This window comes from Myotis yumanensis, unplaced genomic scaffold (genome assembly GCF_028538775.1).
Source record: "Myotis yumanensis isolate MYYU_CA2020_CCGP unplaced genomic scaffold, mMyoYum1.0.hap1 SCAF_9, whole genome shotgun sequence".
NCBI classification, from domain to species: Eukaryota; Metazoa; Chordata; class Mammalia; order Chiroptera; family Vespertilionidae; genus Myotis; species Myotis yumanensis.
In genome coordinates, this window is record NW_027223760.1 from 60202162 (window position 1) to 60225326 (window position 23165).

At 40.3% G+C, this 23165-nt stretch overlaps 1 protein-coding gene across 2 annotated transcripts in view; it reads left to right on the forward strand.

Annotated features, from left to right (window-relative positions):
* The first annotated feature begins 9293 nt into the window (after positions 1-9293).
* The window catches only part of SP4 (Sp4 transcription factor), a 54699-nt gene continuing 40827 nt past the window's right edge, over positions 9294-23165 (forward strand). For both annotated transcript variants that reach the window (XM_070424413.1, XM_070424414.1), the window contains exons 1-3: positions 9294-9487; positions 9902-10014; positions 10533-12087. In XM_070424413.1, coding sequence (XP_070280514.1) covers positions 9481-9487; positions 9902-10014; positions 10533-12087 — 1675 coding nt within the window. In that variant the 5' untranslated portion in view covers positions 9294-9480. The remainder of the gene's footprint in view (positions 9488-9901; positions 10015-10532; positions 12088-23165) is intronic.

Sequence of the window (23165 nt, forward strand, 5' to 3'; positions counted from 1 at the left end):
CCTTAAATTGGGGGATGTGGAACAAAGTCATTCATTATCTTCAAGATGACAGATGATAATTCCAAATGGCATTTTAAGTAAACTTTTCTTTATGACTACCCAAATCTTATTAGTCCTTCAATTTAGCTGTCATTAATTACACAATTCTATATACCAGTACTTTACATACATAATTTTATTTAACTTTTCCCAAACAATATTTCAGGATAGCGATCATTACCTGCATTTCACAGATGAAGAAATTGAGGCTCAGAGAGGTTAAGTAATTTTCCCAAGGTCACCTAGCTATGAAAAAGCAGAGGCAAGCTAGGAGCCCAAGGGAATCTAATTTTACTTCTTTCTTTCTACGGCCTCTATGTTGTTCTGTAGATAAAAAGATTATTTTAAAATTAAGAAGAATTATTCATTATTTAAAACAAATTCAAATCTTATGTGTTTGAATCAACTGACATCCTTGATGTGAATTTACAACAAAGCTAATGAAACTTAAGTTTCAAGGATTCCTCACTTATAAAAGTGCCTTCCAAGGGCCTCTAATTTTTATTCCTAATTTTGTATTCTCTATCCTTAAAAAGGGGTCCCCAAATTTAGAAACTTTGGGCTCCACAAAATCTGGATCTGCTTCTGTTGCTATCAGATACATAAATCCTCTTTGACAATATTCCAAATAAGTACTGGTGGTTCAGCCTGTGGTTGAATATCTCCAATTAAGAGGAGCTCACCACCCCACAGGGCTTTTGTTTCATTTCAGATAGTTCTAAGTCTTCAGAAGTTCTTTTTATACTGTGCCAAAATCTACCTCCTGGCAACATCCACTTACGGACCTTGTTCAGTCTTCTGAAACTACATAAAGCAAACCTAATCCCTTGCCATCTAATAGGTCTGAAAGTATTTGAAGGCTGTTTTAGATGTTTCCCAAAGCATCCTCAGTGTCTTAACCATTCCTGGCCCACCTTCCTTCTGGTTGCTGGGGTCCTTCTTCGAGAGCATTCCAGGTTTGGCTTGATTGACAGAGAATAAAGCAACCCCCTTGCTAAACTTACTTATTGAAGACTTTGCATTTATCACTGTGGAAATTTCTCATTCCTATTATATATCTGACTCACTGTTGCAGCTTGCCCAATCATGTTGCATCCATATTTGTTTCCTAGCCCAGACAGGAAATGCTTCCTACCTTTTTTGTGGCGATGTTGTTCACATTGCATGATCTGTCAGGAGCTGGATTCGGCAGGACTTAGCAAGAAGGCTTCCTGGCACATTTCAGACTCGGACCATGGGAAGATTGTACTCATACAGCTGCCCTTGCGTGTAATACGACCCCGTCTACACCCCCTGGTGGGTGCTACCCCTCCATGATCACACTCTTAATCTAGCTTTTCTCAAGCCACTCATCACATTTGGAAAACATCTTTGTAAGATGAGCTCACTGAACAGGCTAATTATGGTTTTTCTTTTTTGTCGCCTTTGCCATTTATATTCCCTTTTACATGAACTCCTCTCATGTAATTCCTTAGTTTTTTTCAGGATCCTTTGTCCTGTCCAGGAGCTCGTCGTCTTCTCTGGTGAAGGAGAGGTACAGAAGCACCCAGGCCCACGTATCTTCTCTGGAGCACCTCACACTCAGGCCATCTGCCCCTTTGGAAGCAAGCAAACACGGGTTCCCCACAGGTTTCAGCCCTGCCGTTCTCCTTGCCCTTGTCCTTGTCCCCCCCACCAGACTTTTCTTCCACATTCCACTTAAGCCCCTCATGCCTTCCTTGTGCCTTTTCCTTTTGTTGGACAATCTCCTCACTCACTCTTTTAGGTAGAAAAGTTAGTAAACTTCAGAGTTCAGATTCTTTTGGTGGTAAGTGGAGACGTTTCCCCTCCAATACATCAAATTGTTTTCTGTAAGCTATAAAGCGAATGGCTTTTAAAAAAATTCAATGCATATAGATACTGAGACCCAAAAAGGCCACTAGTGACCCCAGAAGCTATTACAGTATTTACTGATGGAAAGCACCCTTCATTCGATTAAATGGTTCACTACATTTTAAAACTAGGAGAGTTGCCCAGCCGGGTGTAGCTCAGCGGTTGAGCGTCTTCCCAGGAACCGAGAGGTCACCGGTTCAATTCCCAGTCAGGGCATATGCCCAGGTTGTGGGCTCGATCCCCAGTGGGGGGCATGAAGGAGGCAGCCTATCAGTGATTCTCTCTCATCATTGATGTTTCTATCTCTCTCTCCCTCTCCCTTCCTCTCTGAAATCAATAAAAATATATTAAAAAAAAAAAACTAGGAGAGTAGCAAAATTGAAGAGTTAATTTTCATGGAATATAATAAAAACCAGAAAGGAAGAAAATCCAAATTAATTATTAAGTGCCCACTATGGAGATTACCTCATAATCTTTCTAATAACCTATGTGGTAGGAATTGCAATGCCGATTTTACACATAGATAAGGAACCTCAGGGAGGTTAAGTAACCAGCCTGGGAGCTAAGATGGAAGCACACGCGTTCCAGCTTCCAAATCAGCCAAGGCTCATTCTACTTGACCTCACTCAACTATTGGCCCGGCTGCTGAATTGTCTTATTGATGTTCTTAATAAATTTGCATTTTCATAGCCCCCCAAGAATCTGGGTAGGCAGGAAGAGTACTGGCTTGGAAACAATCCTGAACAATTTAAAACAAATGCTCGGTTTTCCATTCCTCCCTTCTTTATACCATATCCTTAAACTTTGAATTCCCTCTTAGATGAACTGGCTGTGTGTTCCCCTGAGCCCTATTTGTCTAACAGACTTAGATTAAAGATTTGGCGTATCACAAAACAAAGTGGCCTCAGAAGATCATTGTTTCTGATGTTATTAGAAAGAAGAACTGAAACTAAAATTTAACAACTAAAATCTTTGGCACTCACAGAAATTCTTAGATATCTAGTTTTGAGTTGATTCCTTTAGTTATCTTATGGGTGTTAATGAATTTTTTTAAATGTTCAAGGGAGACATTTGGACAGTTTGGAGCAATAAATTTATAGGTTTTGGGGGTTTAAATTAACATTCAATTTATTAAAGTCACAATTTTTTTCAAGCCTTCAAGTTCAATTTGCAAATCTTTTTGTAAAAGTCTAGAAGTATTTTACTTCTAAGAAAATTACTTTTATCTGATCTTTGTTTAGTGCTATATTAATCTCAAAATTAACACATAATTTTTTCCTAAATTATCTCATATGATAAATTAATTTAAATTCATTATATATTTCAAACCACATTATTAAATTTAATGTCATTAGTTCTTCCAAGCATTTTTAAATGCCTGACATGACATATTCACAACGCTCACATTCAAGTAGCATTTATAAATTTGTGCTTTATATTTTCATGATGTTTAATCACTAATTTTATATACAGTCTTTTTTTTTTTTTATTGACTTCAGAGAGGAAGGGAGAAGGAGAGAGAGAGAGAAACATCAATGATGAGAGAGAATCATTGATTGGCTGGCTGCTTCCTGCACGCCCCCACTGGGGATCGAGCCCACAACCTGGGCATGTGCCCGTGACTGGAATCAAACCCGGAATGCTTCAGTCCACAGGCTGATGCTCTGTCCACTGAGCCAAACCAGCCAGGGCTTATATACAGTCTTAAAAAATTAATTTTTAATTTTTATCTATGTCTCAACTTATACACTAACCAAATCTCGTGTGTGTGTGTGTGTGTGTGTGTGTGTGAACAATGAGCCTTATTATACTTCTATAAATTGATATGAAATATTCAATAGGTATTTATTTCATACCCCATTAATTGCCAATAGTTATTAATTATGTTCAAATATTAATAAACAATAAGTGTAACTGGGTTAAAATCACATTTAAAAATTGTTCATCAAATTTTCTGAAGTTGCACAGGAACAACCCCTTAAAGAGCTAAGTGCATATGAGGAATAGCAATATCATCAACTCTTCTGGAGAAATAAAGCAATCTGAGGGTCAATCTTTATTCACTATTTCAGTGTCAGTTGCAAACATACTTTGTAACTCTTAAAAGACCTACACATGTACAGGCTTCTTTTTTTTTTTTTTGCCTCTATTTCCACATAAATATTCTATATTGGGGTCCCAATTATATTACAATTAAATTTTGAAAACTTTCTCTGCTTCCTGAAAACAATTATTGTTAGTATCTATCTAAGGAATTTATTTTTTAATGGAATTTTGAACACTACCAGGGTTTTATTATTATAGGAACTATGCACTATTCACTAAGCCTGTGCTGAATTCCTGGTTGGCTACATTTTAGTTGATGCACTTTGGAGCAGAGGTGGATGTTAAACTTTGATCTTTCTCTGGTTTGTGGTCTCTCCAAATCTTTTGCTTTTGGCTTCCCAAAGAAAAAATTAAACAGCTTAATTTTTTCAACAAGTAGCTTCCTGATATAGACACTTAAAATTGGTCCATTTCAGCCCTAGCTGGTTTGCCTCAGTGGATACAGTGTGGACTGAAGGGTCCTGGGTTCGATTCCAGTCAAGGGCACATGCTTGGGTTGCGGGCTCCATCCCCAGTAGGGGCGTGCAGGAGGCAGCCAATCAATGATTCTCTCTCATCATTGATGTTTCTATCTCTCTCTTCTTTTCCCTTCCTCTCTGAAATCAATAAAAATATATATTTTTTAAAAATTGGTCCCTTTCATATTTAAAATTCAAGTCATCTGTATATTTGGGCCTCAGTTTCTTCTCCTCTCATATTAAGTATTCTCTGGAGCTCCTTCTATTATATTCATTCATAAGCATACTTATTAACGTCTTACTAAACTTATCCTCAGCATTGTGAGGGATTAAAAGCCCTGACCTTTGCCCTAAAAAAGCTAAGGACCTAAAAATCAAAACAAACAAACAAAAAAAGACCTAATGGCTTGCACTGGGGGCGGAGGAATAGTGCTTTCAGTATGATTTTATGACTTATTGATTGATTGAATGAATGGTCAGTTGAGAAATGCCAGGCCCTAGAAAGTGGTGACCAGGAGATATATACCTGATAGAGACCTGTGAAAAATTCCAGCAGCATTTTCCCAAATGCAGACTGAGAGTTCAATTAGGTATTCAGAGCTATGGGCAAAAAATCTACCTGGAATCTAGATGTATTCTACCATATAAGTAGAATATGAACTTTCTATTCCACAAAGGTGTTGGGGGGGAGACTTATAAAAGACCATAGGACACTGTTTGTTTTTTTCAAACTCTGGGTTGCTACTAAAATTTTTTTTAAAGCAGGGAGGGAACCCTAGTCGGTTTGGCTTAGTGGACAGAGCTTCGGCCTGTGGACCGAATGGTCCTGGGTTCAATTCCAGTCAAGGGCATGTACCTCAGTTGCAGACTCCTCCCTGGCCTGGGCCCTGGTTGGGGCTCTTGCAAGAGGCAACTAATCGATGTGTTTCTCTCACATCGATATTTCTCTGTCTTTCCCTCGCTCTTCCACTCTCTCTAAAAATCAATAGGAAAATATCCTCGGGTGAGGATTTATTAAAATAATAATAAAAGGGAGAGTAGGGAGACGAATAATTTTTCTTGAAACTTTGTTTCAGTTAACATAATTGGTTGATATTCAACTAATACATATTGATATGGCTCTAAAAGCTGTTACCCCTGAACAAATAAATAGTGTCTAAGTCCTGTCTGGTCCCCTCTCCCCATGGCCAACATTTTTTGCCCACCCTCTGGAGATCTCCACCCAGCAACTGCAAGGGAAATGCATGGCAGGGGGCCTCTAAGATACCCTTTTAGAGCTTTGAGGCAGTGTTTGATCTTAGTGGTCAGTGCTCAATGTTGTTAAATATTTTGAATAAAAATGCTAATTTCTTCTGCATATGTATATACACTAGGTCACAATATAAAATATATTTATTCTTGTGGATCATCATGAAAAAAAATTTCAAGCTACTGTTCTATGAGAAATATGAATGTAGGAAGAAATCTTTTTCAATGAACTGCTTCCTCTGGAAATAAACCACCCTCACTGGCCTGAAGCTGAGGATTTTGTTGCTTTATATTTATACTTACTCTTATAGCTAAGACACTAGCTTTTCCTTTACTATGGTGATATCAACTTTTTAAATTATTTGGGTCAGGAATAAAAGTAAATTGGTTTAAAGAATAACATTTAATAATGTAGGTGGTACATAGCTTAAATTAGGAAGGTGGTATAAGAATGATTGTAATTTTGGAGCTCTTTCATCTAGCTAAACCTTCTATTATATAGATACTAGAGGCCCGGTGCACAAAATTCGTGCATGGGGGGGAGTCCCTCAGCCCAGCCTGCACCCTCTCCAATCCAGGACCCCTCAGACATCCCTCTCACAATCTGGGACTACTGGCTCCTAACTGCTCACCTGCCTGCCTGTCTGATCGCCACTGACCACTCTGCCTGTCTGCCTGATGCCCCTAACCACCTCTGCCTGCCTGCCTGGTTGCCCCTAACTGCCCTCCCCTGCCAGCCTGGTCGCCCCTAACCGCCTCTGACTTGGCCCCCGCCACTGTGGCTTTGTCCAGAAGGACGTCTGGATAGATGTCTGGTCTACTTAGCATATTACCCTTTTATTAGTATAGATGGTGCCTGAGAAATTATTAATTTTAGGTAATTAGTCACCTGTCCCAGTCTCATGGCTCAGCCAGGGATCAGAAGCTTTGGCCCACCTTAAAAATCAGGGCGTATTAACTATTGAAGGTTAGCAGAATATGCCACTTTGGCACATTGATTATGTTCAGCTGTAGGCACTTGAAAAACAGCAAATGCAGGTTTTCTCTCAACTCCTTTTATCTGCCCCTCCAAGAGGAACCCAGTTGTCATAAATCCCCTCTTTGGGAGTCTCATCAACCATGGGAGACTGACTCTTATCACAGGAGAAGAAACCAGAAGTCTATACCACATCCAGACAACTTTGTCACAAGTTATCATTATTCCCTGGCCCACCCCTGGATTTAGTGGGCCTATTTTACTATAGGCCCATTCATTTTTCCTAAAAATTATTTTCCCCTCCAAGAGGCATACATCCCCATCTCTAACTTTTCCTATTAAAATGATATTTAACCCCAAATTTTAAGCTACCATGGGGAATTATTCATTTTTCCATTTATCTCACATGTATACATAAGGTATACACGTTAATAAAATTGTTTTTTCTCGTTAATCTTTCATTACAGGAGTCTCAGCTAAAAGCGGTAGAGAAAAATTATTTTCTTCCCTTACACTGTTTCACAAATACCTGTTAAATTTAGGGTGCACATATTTAGGACACTTTGTAGATCCATACTGAATGGATAAGTATTCTTTTTTAACCTGTGGTTCAGAGCTAGCGGCATTGCCCCTCCGAACCAGGTTTTGTAAGGTAAGAAAACTACAGGGAATGCCCCAATTCATAAGACTGCAAAATGTCTTCCTTCCTTCATCATAGTGAATTGGGGAGGCTCCTGGTTAGAGCCTAGGATAGATCGCATGTCTGTAAATGCAAGAAGTACTTTTGAGCTTTCTGTACTGTACTGGCAGGAAAGCAGGTTTTCTAAGGATCTTCGGCTCATTGTTTAAAGAAGGCGTAGACAATAGTATCTAATTCGTTATTCGAATTGCTTTGTCTTGCTGCACTGCTGGCTTTGTCATCAGCGGATGTTGCAATTAGTTTAACAAGCAAAGGAAATGCCAGTCAAGTGCAGCAGTCCCTGGGATCTCGTCACCCTTGCTACATGGCAGGCCTTGGGCAGGAGACAAGAATGCGCAAAGCTGTGTGTGGAGCCCAGGCCAAAAGGGAGTGGGTGGCAGTGAGCCTGCGTGTGCAAGGGCCCCTGACTCCCAAGGCCAGTGTTTACATGAGCTATTCACTGCCACCTCTGAGACACTTAACCAGGCGCCTGTTATACCCCATGGTATCGTCCTGACTTCAGGACTTTGGAGGAAAGCTGGGGCCAGGAGACTGCTCAAGTGCATTGGACAATAAAATGCTTTGTAGGTCATATGTAAATTCCGCCTGCTTAGAAGCTTAGGCTGAACAGTGACCGGTGCTGACCCAAATGGAGCTGGGGGTTTTTTTAACCTCGAGAATCTTGTGAGGCTGATAAGTCCACCAACCATAAGGGCTACTCGGCAAAACATGCTGCAGCGTTAGAAGGAGGGCCATTGCTCTGCTCCAGCAGTCAGCCAGAGAACAAATAAAATGGAAGATCCTTCTCTGTGGGAAAGCAGGCCCCGGATTTGAAGCGGGGGGCCTCGGGGAGGGAGGTGAGCAAAGAAAGGAAAGGCGAAAGCACTTCTCCAAGAAGCCGGGTTCATTCAAACCCGGAGGACAGCAAACCCCGCCTCCCCATGCTGCCGCCCGCTCAATCGCGGAGCGCTCCGGGTGTGAGCTCGCCCCGCGGGGAGCGGCTTGGAGCCGAGGAGGCGGTGGCAGAGGTGGTTTGGGCAGCCCCGCGCGGCGGATAGGCCCAGGCAAACAACACCCATTCCCCCTCCTCTCTCAGTTCAACTCCCACTCGGCCCGGGCCACGCCCTGCCGCCACCGCCCCCTCGGGCAGCTTTCCGCTCGGCAGCGAGGCCTCGGTCGGGGGCGGGAGGGAAGGCGGTGCCAGGGAGGGGCGCCGCGGCAGCCGGAAACTACAAGGGCCAAGAGCCTTTGCGGCATCTCCCCGCCCTCTTTCTTCCACCACTCAGCGCGCGTCACCAGGGGCTCAGCCAATGGGGGCCAAGCCAGGGAAAAAGGGCGCCCGGGTCCGGATGCGCCTCGGGAAAGGCATGCTCCCTGCGCCGGGGCAGCGGCCAGTTCGCTCGGCGCGCCAAGCCGTCTGTGGCCAGTGCGCCCCTGCATCCGCCCCTCCGGCTCCCCTTAAGCGGTAGCCCTACTTTTTTCCTTACTGGCAATTCCGAGGGGTGCTGGAGCGGGGTTTTGAGGGGAGGGCGCAGGGGAATGAGTAGGGGGCGGGATATCCTGAGACAACAAGTTTGGCTGCATGGAGGGCCTACCGGCCGCGCGCCCGAGCTAGAACGCCGAGAGAAAGAGCACAGAGGAGCCTAGAGAGGAACAGAAAAGCTGCAAAAAGAATAACCCCGAGAAAGGGGTGGAGAGGAGGCGGCCCCAGCGCCCCGGCCCCCGGCAGGTCGGCGGCCAATCCGCTGGGGGAAGGGGTGGAGAGTCGGCGGCTCTGGCGGAGAGAGGCCGAGGGGGGTGGGGAGTCGGCCCGGCTCGTGCCGCCCTGGCCCCGCCCCTGGCCCGCGCTGCCGCCCGCGCCGCGCGCCGCCGCTGTCAATCAAGGGCGAGTCAGCCGGGCTCGGGCGGAGAGAGGAGCTGCTACGCCACAGCCCAGCGGCGGCCATTCGCGGAAAAAGAGGCAGAGCCTGTGCCAGCTACAGCCTCCTCCGAGCCACCGCGGGCGGGCGGGACCGGCCTCTCCTCCCGCCTCGCCCCCACCCCCACCCCCACCCACCTCTCTCCCAGCGTCTCCGTCTGAGGGTTTGTCCTGTTAATGCGGGATGAGCGGTACGTATTCTCCACCCCCCTCGGTCTCCTTCGCCGCCTCCCTCTCCCTCCTTCCCCAGACCCTGCTCGGTTCTCCCCCCTCCCCCGGGGCTGCTGAGATGCTTTAAGGGGAGGAGGAGAGGGCGGGAGAGAATCAGGGGGAGGGAAGGAGGGTTGTGTTTTGTCTTCATGTCTGAGCGAGAACAGCCTCCTTTTGGGTGTCGCTCTGGAGCCGATGGGTCGGGTTTCCAACCACGTTTTGTGATACCCCCTCCTCCCTGCCCTCCTCCTCCCCACCCCCTGCCGGCGTGCGTGGACCGCGGGTGTATGGAGACTGCTGCTCGCAGGGGCGGGAGAGGCGAGAAGGGGGGAGTCGAATGCTAATCATCCTGGTAACCTGTTGTCGTGCCTGTGTGTTGGGGGGGTTTGTTGCAGATCAGAAGAAGGAGGAGGAGGAGGAGGCGGCGGCAGCGGCGATGGCTACAGAAGGAGGGAAACCCTCTGAGCCAGAGAATAACAATAAAAAAACCAAAACCTCAGGCTCCCAGGTAAAAGGAAACATATTAAACATGTCATCACGGAACGTAAGGGGAAAGAGGGAGTTATGCCCTTTAAATGCCCAGAAGTTAAGACCAGGATAAAAATGTTTATCCACTCAAAGCATCTTTCTGAGGGTGAGGAAGTTAAATTGTAAATTTATAAAGATTTTACGTTTGAGGGTAACGTTGGTTAAAATTACACTAGGAACTCAGACTATATAAAAAAAAAAACAAACAAACCGGTGTGTATTTTTCCCAAGGACATTTTGAGTTCAGGAGAATAACACTTTTAAGGAAGTTTGTTAGAAATTTTCTTTTATTTAAACTTTGTATTACAGGATCAGCTTCCTTATTCCTACATCTTACTGATTTTGTTAATATTTCTTTTTTATTTCTGCCACTTCCCTGAGTAAGTTCTTAAATGTAGAGCTGTCAAAATAAATAACTAAGCCCCTCCCACCTACTGGCCTCCACTAAATCCGCCCACTTTTTTTCCCCCCTCTCCTTTACCATCCCCTTTTGGGTAGGACTCTCAGCCCTCTCCTCTGGCTTTACTGGCAGCTACTTGCAGCAAAATAGGGACTCCTGGTGAAAATCAAGCAACTGGACAACAGCAAATTATTATAGATCCAAGCCAAGGATTGGTGCAACTTCAAAATCAACCACAACAGCTAGAACTGGTCACAACACAACTTGCTGGAAACGCTTGGCAACTTGTTGCCTCCACTCCTCCTGCTTCAAAAGAAAATAACGTTTCTCAACCAGCTTCTAGTTCGTCTAGTTCTTCCAGCAGTAATAACGGGAGTGCATCTCCTACAAAAACTAAATCAGGTAATTCTTCCACCCCTGGTCAGTTTCAAGTCATCCAAGTACAAAATCCAAGTGGTAGCGTACAGTACCAAGTGATTCCACAACTTCAGACAGTGGAAGGCCAGCAAATTCAGATCAATCCAACTAGTAGTTCATCTCTACAGGATTTGCAGGGTCAAATTCAGCTCATTTCTGCAGGTAATAATCAAGCTATCCTCACGGCTGCTAACAGGACAGCTTCTGGGAATATTCTTGCTCAAAACCTGGCAAATCAGACAGTTCCAGTCCAAATTAGACCTGGTGTTTCAATACCACTGCAGTTACAGACCCTTCCTGGTACTCAGGCTCAAGTTGTAACAACCCTGCCAATTAACATTGGAGGAGTGACTTTAGCTTTGCCAGTGATAAACAACGTGGCTGCAGGAGGCGGGACGGGACAGGTTGGCCAGCCTGCTACTACTACTGATAGTGGGACTTCTAATGGGAGTCAGTTAATTTCCACACCCACCACCACCACTGCTTCTTCCAGTACCATGCCAGAATCCCCCTCCTCCTCCACCACCTGCACGACCACTGCTTCAACTTCTCTGACCAGCAGTGACACGTTAGTGAGCTCAGCAGATACGGGCCAGTATGCAAGCACATCAGCCAATAATTCAGAACGCACGATTGAAGAATCTCAAACACCTGCTGCTACTGAGTCTGAAGCCCAGAGCTCCAGTCAGCTTCAGTCGAATGGAATACAGAATACACAGGATCAATCAAATTCTCTTCAGCAGGTGCAAATTGTAGGCCAGCCTATCTTACAACAGATCCAGATCCAACAGCCTCAGCAACAGATTATTCAGGCTATTCCGCCACAGTCATTTCAACTCCAGTCAGGGCAGACAATTCAGACCATCCAGCAGCAGCCTTTGCAGAATGTTCAACTTCAAGCAGTAAATCCGACTCAGGTGCTTATCAGGGCTCCAACTTTAACACCTTCAGGGCAAATCAGTTGGCAAACAGTACAGGTTCAGAATATTCAGAGTCTTTCCAATTTGCAAGTTCAGAATGCTGGGTTATCCCAACAGTTAACCATCACCCCAGTGTCTTCAAGTGGTGGCACAACTCTTGCTCAGATTGCTCCTGTGGCTGTTGCTGGTGCCCCAATAACTTTGAATACTGCCCAGCTTGCATCAGTGCCTAACCTTCAGACAGTGAGTGTTGCCAACCTGGGTGCGGCAGGCGTTCAAGTGCAAGGAGTTCCAGTTACAATCACTAGTGTTGCGGGTAAGTTACTACAGTCTTTTCTCTTTAAGGGCCTTTAATACAGTTTTAGTAACTATCAGTTATTGCTTTTCTTTGCTGATTCTTAGATTTGATGTAGACCTCTGAAGTAAACAGATAATTTTAAGGAGTCTAAAATACGAGGGAATGCTATACTATCATAACTGTAATCATTTGTGTGACCTTTTCACATTTGTACATTTTTAATGTTAGGTTTTATGTGTTAAATTTGTTAAGACAGGTTTATAAAATTCTTCCATGGAGCAAAACTTCCTGATTAGAATCAGTATAGTCCTCTGTAATTTAGAGATCATATTTGAGTACACTTGAACTCTTCTAAAAGAACCCTAGTCAAAGCGATGTTTTTATCTTCAGGGAAAGTAGGTCTAAATTTGAATTAGTATACAGTTGTGAGCCTGTTGAAGTTTTAATTCTACTTTGTAATAAGGTTTACTTTTTCTTAAATCGGTAGTTACTTCTCATGCTTCAGCATCTTGTTGCCCATGCTTTTGAGTTTTATTATACAGTATTGTTTTAAACTAGGTATTGATGCAGTTGAGAGATAAAATTTTACGTTGCAAGTTGTTTGATTAACTTTTGGCTACTTTTTTGCTAAAACCAGGAGTTGCTCAGGCTTTTGAGTTAATAGTCCACATATAAAATTACATTTAAGTAAGTCTTATGGTAGTTATGTTATTTATAGATATTTTTAGTGCTAAGTTGGTGGAAAGAAATTGAAGATAGTAAAATGTCACTGACTAGAATTAATTGTAGCAAGATCATTTTAAAACCAGTTGTAATGCAGTTATTTGTTATGCATATAAATAATATTTCTTAAGTATTTGGAAAACTAGTCTTAAGTATTTTCATCTTTCTGGACCAGTCTTACTTACCTACTACCTTTTGTTTTCTAATAATTAAACACTCTTCATTGATTCTGATTTAGTGAAAACCTAGTTGTCATTTTAGTGTCTTTGATATTTTCAGACCTCTTTAAATATTTGTGTTTTGATAATCTGACATGAATAAGCATTCACTTTTGAGTGACCTTTCTTAAAACAACTTTCAGAAAAATTATGATAGGGTTTTGGGTGTTTTGTTTTTTTAAAGTGAATTACCTAAAGTGGATGTATATATTTAAAATTGGAAATTGCTGGATAGAGGTCTCTGATTCAGGAGACAGAGATTACATATTTTATTTAGATACCATTACCTCCAAACCAGAGCTATCCGGTAGAATTTTGTGATGATGAAATGGTCTATATCTGTTATCTAGTATGTTAGCCACTAAGCCATGTTTGGCTTTTGATCACTTAAAATGTGGCTATTGCAACTGAGGAACTGAATTTCAAATTTTATTTATTTTTAATTTAAATAGTCACATGTGGCTAGTGGTTCCTGTGTTGACATGGAGTATTTTGAATGTGGTATTTTTTCCCCTAAAACTATTATAGCACAGTTATATAAGTGCTTCCCTGAATTACATTCCGTAACTTGCTTTGTTCTGAATCTTTTTCTAAATATCGACAATCACTTAAGTATTTCAGAAAAGTGTCTGTTTTGGTGGATTGAATGATAGTTTCCATTTTCAAAGCAAAAATTATTTTACTTATATTTTATCTTATCTATTAAGCATTAGTGAATTTTTAAAAGAATCGAGTAACCTATAGTTTAGTTCACATATAATCAGTTTTGTTCTCTAATTAATATCATTTACAACCCAGAATTTTCCCCTCGCCCATTGCGAGGGTAAGCCAATGCTAACTGAGAATATGATCTGACCGTCTGAGATTCACTTGAATATTACAAATGCAGGATCCAGCTTCTGGAACTGTGATTTGTGGGGAGGAAGTGGTCAAGGGATTTGCCTTTCCAACAGACTTTCTAGGTGATTCTAAATCTTATTGAAATTTGAGAAACAAAGGTCTAGTCATTAGTGAACCAGAAGGCAAAATGTGGAAGCAGGTGGCTGTCAAGTGAGTTCATATGTGCCTCAGAGAATGGATTTTGATGGCAAATAAAACTTAAAGTTTTTATTCCATAAATATTTATTGACTGGTTGCGTGCTGAGCACTTCCAGTAATTGTGTTTAGTCCATCATTTCCCAGTATACTTTTTGTTTTATTTAAAGAGTTTACATGATGTTGGGGCACTTAAATGTATGAGGAAATTTGAACTTTACATAATTGGATTTCTTTTTCTCCTGAAACCAAAGATCTTAAATTTTGTTGTTGTTGAAGAGCATATTTCTGATAGATAGGCTCAATCATTTTAAGACAATAGCATGTTACTAAGACCAGAACTGTACCCTGATTTCTACAAGTCATTGCAGTTAATCTGGGCCTAGTTATTTGCAGATTTACCTTCCTAGCACAGTAGGGCTTGACAAATGTTTGCTGAATTAAGGTACAGAAGATAATGGAGAAGATTGCAGTTTGGAATTGGGAGCAATGCCTTGGTGTAGTTTTAATGGAGCTAATGAAATAGCTCTGATTTCATTCGTTTCTTTTGGCTTTGAGTTTTAAAGACATTAAAAGGGACACGAGGTACTTTACTGTCTGTAGAAGGGGGAGTATGAGCAATAAGTGCCTATATATTCCTTTTATAAATGAGCCCTGGAAGTTAGATCCTTTACTTTGTGTTCCCATTCACCTTTTAGTACTTTTTTGTTATTTCATGCCCTCCTGCCCCCCAGGAGAATGGTATTGTTTAGTTTTGTTTAATTTATGGCGGAAAATTAAACAAATATTCATGACATCTATTGCAAGGGCTTGAAAAAATTATTAGTGTCAGTTTTGAATGTAATGGCTAGCTCAAGAACAAGGGACTGAAAGTTTTCTGCCATCCATCCTCATGTTGTAGGGAAGGGACTGCATGATATGGACAGAAAAGGAAAAAAATTATACAAGGTAAATTGAAGGAAACAATTCTGGAGGCTGGGGAGCTCAATACTTGATTTTATGAAATGAGACTGATAATGACAACCTATGTGGATCCTCTTTCCTTAATAATGTATTCAGCATAATATGTTTTTGTGGTTTGGTCTCAGCTTGAAATCTCAGGTTCCAGGCTGAGCATCTAGCATTTAATTAGTTAGACTTGTAGTAGGAACTAAATACATGTACCCCCCTACATACTATTATTTGTTTCCTTGTTGGGATTGTGAGTTTGACTTTGACTAAAGGAAAAGCAGAAATCCTATTTTAAGTTAAGAGCAAAGGTAACAACCAATCATACTGTTGTTAGTTTAAGAACATCCTTTGTTTTAAATAAGTGAGAAAATGGAAGATGTTTTGCTGAAAAAGAACTACCTGTTTTCACAATGTACTGTGGTAGCCAAAGAGCCCTATATAAAGCAAACTTAGCAGTTACATCTCTTTAAAGGAAGTAGAATATGCGGGGACCATTGGTATTTAAATCTGTAATTAACTTGCATTGGACAGCGATTTGATTTTTGGGGGACTGTAATCATCATATATAGTAACAGGTCATACTTTTGCTGAATGGGTGGATATTTATCAATTTTAATGACAGTTACGGTTTTTATGCTAATTCTCACAGAAAGGTAGTTCATACTTGAGGAAAATATGTTAGCCTTTCAAGAACTTGACTCTCTTACCTTCCTTTACTTTTGGGGGGATTTAAATTATGAAACCTGTGGATATGGCAGAACCAGGAATGGGAGGGCCAGTTTTTCATTTATTGCTGAAAATGGGAACAAAGAAAATAATTGACATTTATATTAAATTAAAAACCTAACTTAACCTCTTACTTGAAACATTTTTCCAGAGGTATTAAAAGTAGGAAATTGACTTGAAGTTTAATACAGTATGGTTTTCCTTTGCCAAATCTATTGATTTGGATTTTCCTAGAAGGCATCTTAATATAACATGTACACATATGTTATATGTTTATACACACATATATGCATATACACTTATACAGGGTGTCCCGAAAAAATGTATACACACTTTAACAGTTGGTAGCTCAATTGATGTTTCTTTTATTTCAGTTTTAAACCATTGGAATTAATAATGGTATTCAAAGTGTGTATACATTTTTTGGGGACATATACATATACATATGCTCCTGTGTTTGGTGGTTATTTCCTTTTTCAGAGAAGTCAGGTTTACTCCTTTAATCTTCTCTAAAATCTTCTAATTCTGTTCCTTATAGATTGGAATTCATTATGAAGAACTTATATCTTGCACCCTGTACAAGTGATTTAGGTTCTAAACTACCAAGTTGGGCCTTTAAGGTTTGTTGATGTTGCCAAAACAGTATTCTGGCCTATTTTTAAGATTTTAATAAAAGATAAAAAAAAGTACTGTGTAGAGCCACATTAATTTTTTAAAAGGACATCTTTGAGAAGGATTTCAGGTTAGAGAGAGAAACAATGAAAAACAGAGTTTTAATCATCTGCTTTTGAAACCCAAATCAGAGAATATATAACAAGTAATACTTAAGGAATATTGGAGCAGACAAAGCAAGTTAAGAGGAAAAAAGAAAAGGAAGGTTAAGCTTGATAAAAAAGGAAGATAGGGACAAGTTGCTAAACGTAGATTTTGTAGAAATAACATATACAAAAGTGATAAATTTATTTTGAAAGGATCTTCGAGATTATTTCTCACTAGTTGTAGCATTTTGGTATTGCTGAAGTCTATAAAGGAATTTTGTGTTTGTACTGTTATGAGTGAAAGCAGAAATATGTGTGAGAGGTTCTGTAGTGCTACATGAAGTACTGTAGGGAAGACATAATAAGGATTGACAGTAAAAGGGGAACCTGGCCTGATACCAGACCATATGTACATGTAGGTTCTTCTGTACTCTTCTGATTTAGGTATGAGATGTGATAGGATGTTTGTAATGCTTGTATTCTGCTACCTAGTGAATGAGCAAATTGTGGCAAAGATAACCTGTTGGACCACAAATTGGCTTATAGAAGTATGTGGTGAGATAAAGGCTTAATGAGCTTGTCATCTAAGGTAACTTAAAGATAATTGACTGTTTCTCCCCCTCCCTTATTCCTTAGTGGTATTTTAGAAATAAAGAAACCAAAGCCCAGAAAGATTGAATGACTTCCTGGTACCTTGTGGCAAAGTGAGGGCTGGGAACTTGACTTCTGCTCCAGTTGTCTTTCTGCTGTATTTATGACTTTATTATACAAGGCCTTTTCTAGTAAGGAGGCTTAGATTAGGGACCTGAGAGGGGGGGGTATCCAGCTTGAGTTGGTCTTTTCGCATAGACTGCCTATTTATTTTCACTGGGTATTCAGCCTTAGTATGTTGAATACAGTATTGGTGAAAAGTGCAATTCTCTAGGTTTCCTTGTTGTTGAATTCATCAGTGGAACCAAAATGGTACTATTTTGTTCTTTCTTGAAAGAGCAAATTGAGAACTAGAGATCAGTAAATTTTGTGTGTAGGCAAGCAAATCCTCACACTGTTGAGATAGTGTATCTTTCCCCAAACTATAGTTAGAAATGGATTAAAAAAAAAAACAACTTGTGGAAGAAGAAAATAAACATTTATTGTTTACCTAGTATGTTTTAAATTTGGACTAGCTGTTTATAACTCTCTAAAACCCACAAAATCAGATTGGTATTACTGTGCCCATTTTACAGGTAGCCTCACTGAGCTCCAATTTCTGTAAGCAAATCTGCCCTTCCAGTAAGTGGTAGAGCCATGATTTAAAATCATCTCTGATTCTGAGGCTTTTATTTATGTGACAAGCTAAAAGGGTAGGTCCACAAATAAAGGCTATTTTCTAAACTCTTTTTGTCTGGTGCATACTTAAAGGGTGAGCAATTTTGAAAATTGAGTACTGACTGTACAGTTAGGATTTCTTCTAACCCTAACATTGTGTGGCACTGACAATTATGACCAAATGTGATTTAAAAAAAATGGTGAATAGAAACTAGGGTGGCTGCATGGAGACCTCTGTGTTAAACTCAGATTTTAAAATACTGTATGTGGAAGATGGAAGGAGGCACATAGGACTAAGAATGAAAAGGAAAAGCAGCTTGACATTTTAAGAATAATATCAGGAAAGCAAAAACCCATAATAAAGCCAGGCTTTTAAAATTTTTTTTTTAATATATTTTATTGATTTTTTTTTACAGAGAGGAAGGGAGAGAGATAGATAGTTAGAAACATCGATGGGAGAGAAACATCGATCAGCTGCCTCCTGCACATCTCCCACTGGGGATGTGCCCGCAACCCAGGTACATGCCCTTGACCGGAATCGAACCTGGGACCTTTCAGTCCGCAGGCCAATGCTCTATCCACTGAGCCAAACCGGTTTCGGCTAAAATTATTTTAAACAACTTGTTAAGGCTTTACATCAAAGCAGGATACACTCATTGAGCAAAATTGTGTAATATGGAGAAGATAGAGAAAGGCAGAGCATCTCCATTCTGCTTCTGTTAACCAGCAAGGAAAATGCAGTTCCAGCTGAAATGACTAGAACTGTAACTTTCTCAGAGATATTTGTGCAAAGTAAGTGAGGAGATAAAGGACATTTAGTTGCTTTTCAGGATGATCACAGTGATCAAGATGAATGCTATCCTAGAGTTCAGAAGGAATTTTCAGATTTAGTTTAAGACCAGTATCAGTAACTTAAAAATTACACATCATAGAAAAATTGAGCATGAATAAGCACCCCACTTTTTAAAAACATCCCACACCGCAGACAAATGAGTTTGATACCATCCTTCACAAAGTTTCTTGAATGAATTATCAAGTGGTTGTCCTTTGAGTATTTAAAAAATTTCAGGGATCATTGGGAGCCATTATGTTTCACTAAGAATAGTTTCTATACTTATCTATTCTTTCTTTGGGGTTTCCAGATGAGTGAGTATATAGAGGAAATAACATCAACACAATGTAGTTTGATTTCAATATTGATCATCATGATTTCTATAAAGGCTCATACTTGATTGCTCAATTATATGAAAAATGTTGATTGTCCACCTCAATAGCGGCCTCTGGTATTGTGGCATAGGATTCTATTCTTGATACAGTCTTGTTTAACTATTTTCACCCCTAAGTGCCAGATTGAAGGATACCATATTTACTGAATTCAAAGATGAGACATGGCTGGGAGAAGTTGTTAATAATTATGATAGGAAATAGAATTGAGGTTCTGAGTGATCCTAATAGGCTAGAATGCTGGGCCAGGATTAGCAAGATAAATATAACAGGAAAGATCCTCAAGGGGAAGAGGTATTGCATACCTACAAGATGAAAAACCTGGCTTGGCAGCAGAGTATATGAAGATAATTTGGGATTTATTGGACTTAATATGAACTAAGAGTAGATTAAAGCTCTCGACTTTGTGCTAGTCAGACCATTTGTGCAATATTGTGTACAGTATTAGGTGTCACATTTTAAATGGGACATTGACAAACTGGCAATCATATCAAGAAGGATTCCCAGGATGAAAAGTGTGGAAAACATTTCTTACGAGCAATAATTGAAGAGTAATTTTCATTGTTCAAGAACACAAGAGAAAGTGTGACAGCTGTCTTCAGATGGATGAAGGGCTGGGTTTTTGTAATTGAAATACTCCTGTTGCCCTAGCCAGTTTGGCTCAGTGAATAGAACGTCGGCCTGAGGACTGAAAGGTCCCGGGTTCGATTCCGGTTAAGGGCATGTACCTTGGTTGTGGGCACATCCCCAGTAGGGGGTGTGCAGGAGGCAGCTGATCGATGTTTCTCTCTCATCGATGTTTCTAACTCTCTATTCCTCTCCCTTCCTCTCTGTAAAAAAAAAAATCAATAAAATATATTATAAAAAAAAAAAGAAATACTCCTATTTTGTTTGGTCTTAGGAAAACAGTGGAGTGTGTATTTCTGTATACACATGGACTAGAGCTGTACAACAATGGAATGGTTTGGTTCATGATCATCTTACCATCTGAGACTGGAGGATATCAGAAACACTGGAATGTAGAATTTTTTTGTATTATATAGAACAGCGGTCGCCAACCTTTCAGACCTCACGGACCACCAGTGGTCTGCGGACCACCGGTTGGTGACCGCTGATATAGTTTGATTAGATAAAGTATGAGTTTTCATCTAATTCTAAAATATAAGATTCTGTGAATATTTGAGTACATGATCCTGTTCTGGGTACTTCCATCCAGCATGTGGTGAGAGTGCTCTATAGGTTTAGTTAAACTTACATGATTAACTAAGTATTTAGGATTTTTTTTCAGGATCACATTTACCATTTTTCTTGTTACAAAAAAGCAGTATAATTAAGATGAATTCTATTAATAAATATAGTACTTAAATTCACAAGTTAATAGATTTCTCTGTTCTTGATTCTACTCTTAGATGCTATTTTTCTAAGTCATTAGCACTTTTATTTGGTGTCTACCAAAGCCTTAGTATTTTAAATATATACTTCAGTGTCCAACATTGAATTTGCAGTTAGGATAGTTGATGTCAGTAGCCCTTTAACCACAGTCATGTGTCTGAAACTGTCACTTTAGTAAGAACACTGTAATTACTTTTTCTTGAGAGGAATTGGAGAGCAGTTGGAAAATCTAGGATTCTAGTGGATTTTAAACTCTGGGAAGCACTCACAGCTTCAGAGTTGTTAATTTACCCTGTGGAGTAAGCAAATCCAGTATCCCTGCCTTTTTGGCTCAGACTATCTAACATATAGGTGTTTTTAAAACAATATTTGAGACTTGAGATTCTTGAATAGAAAAAGTAATACTTCAAGCAAGTGAAGGATCTCCTTTCCTTATGTATGGTAAGAGAGTTAGGTGCTGGAACTATCTGCTTGATCAGAGGTGTGGTTCAAGTAGTGAGTTTGTTATTATAGCAGATGTGTATGGAGAGGCCTCCTAGAGCACAGGTATTTTGTATTTTGTGTTGGTTGGTTGGTCAGATTTGACCACAAGAGGAGACACAGAAAAAAATTTATCATACTCACTGGTCTAGAGAGAGAGAGTTACTGTATGCCTAGAGGGTCACATGTGAGGGAGCATCATGGGAGTTTACTCAACCAAACATGTGGAGAGCAGAGAAGAGAGCCAGGACACATGGTCCTTTCTTGGGGTTGGGCAGGAAGGAGGAGTCATGGTGGAGTACCCAAGAAAAGTATGAGGGGATTTTACTGATGTGTATAAATGTTACTAGATCAAAGTCAGGGGAAGTTAGGAAAGGAAACACACCTGACAGGAGCCACTTACACACTGGCGCACCTGATCTCCTGGGTTGGGTGCTCACAGCTTGCTTGTGGGGATGTTGAGGCAGTTGGAGAAAATGACATTTTAAAATTTATATTACAACAGAACTAAGAATTAGAACTCTTACATTTTTGCTTGGGTGCTGCTCCCAATTAGCTTTTTCAGCCTGGCAAACATGGTATAATGGAGCTTTATCTCTTTTTTATTTGTAAATTAGTGATATTAATTTCTTCCTTCTTTAACTCATAGAGTTGCAAAGATCAGATGAAACATTATGTATAAAAAGGCTTTGAATGTTAAACGAAAACTATATATGGAAGTTGGTAACCTGGTAAAATCTCTATATAGCAGTGCCCACTAGAACTGTGGTCGGCAAACTGCGGCTCGCGAGCCACATGCGGCTCTTTGGCCCCTTGAGTGTGGCTCTTCCTAAGCCTTAGGAGTACCCTAATTAAGTTAATAACAATGTACCTACCTATATAGTTTAAGTTTAAAAAATTTGGCTCTCAAAAGAAATTTAAATCGTTGTACTGTTGATATTTGGCTCTGTTGACTAATGAGTTTGCCGACCACTGCACTAGAAGAATTAATTTTTTTAGATATGGATATTAGCTTGAGTTAAATATCACAGCTAAACAAGAGAGAGTTGTATATAAGGAATATCTTGAGGGCTTCGCTGAAGTGCAGCCAAGGATATGGGGAGAGGTGTATCTACAGGTGGAAAAGTAGCAGTGTGTTTTGGCATAGTAAGAACTCTAAACGTTTGCTGTCTGCTCAGTCTGTGTGAGGCTCTGATTTTACTAAACTGTCTTAAAGGAATGCTTATGTTGGGGAGATAAGGCTCCCATACGTGAAACAATTATATGGCAGTTGCAAATGCATATAAGAGTTTTTAGTAAAGTACTGGGTTTTGAAGTATGGAAAAATGAATACACAAGCTCAGAGACAAGTGAGATCAGTGGATTGGAGTAAACAAGGAAAGAGGCTTTCTGTGATGGACATAGGACTTGAAACAGGCCTTCAAGATCAGATTGGAAAGTGGACATTTGAGATTTGAGGATAGAGAGGTGAAAAGAGAGAGGATTCCTTGAGCCAAGTGGTGGAACATGGAATGAAAAGCATGAAGCACTCACACAGAAGCTTATGTCTCACAGAAGGAGTGGTATTCTTTGTCTTTGCACGCCAGAGACACACTGGTTTCTCAGAGTATCTGAGGGTACGCTAAGTGAACAGCCCGTTTCAGCCAGAGAAGATGTGTGTTCATTGGATCATTGGATAGTTTCCTAACATTTTGTTTGAAGAAGAGATTCTGCCAAAATAATAAAAATAAGTTTGAAAAACATGAATCTAGTCGATGGAAGCGATTGGAAAGATCTGAGATGCAAATGATATTTAGAGTATTTCTCTATAGATAAAAGTGTGGAAAAGTTATAAACCAGGAGCCCAGTAAAAAGAGGTTGTTGGGGAAATTTAGTCATGAATTCAAAACTCTAGATTGGAATGGATATGACAGTGAAGTTGTTTAATGTAAAAAATAGGTTGTTAAACTTCTCTTTAGATTAACCAATGCCGCCCAATAAATTTAGTAAAAAGGAAAAACAACTTCTCTTTAGTACACAGAATGTTGACATGAAAGAAATGGTAAAGGATTTAGTAAAAATATCAGGTTGCTTGTTCTTTTTCTCTTCTGTGTATCAAGCATAATATGGCATTGAGAAGCTAATGATGAATGAGGTATTTGCTGCTCTCATGGAATATATTATCTATGGTGGTATTTCTTTGCTTCTAAAACATACCTTTTTTCCCCCTATTGTAACATCTTTGAAATTGAAATGCACCTTATAACCATAGGCATGTCACTGTTTAATTAGCAGAATTTTT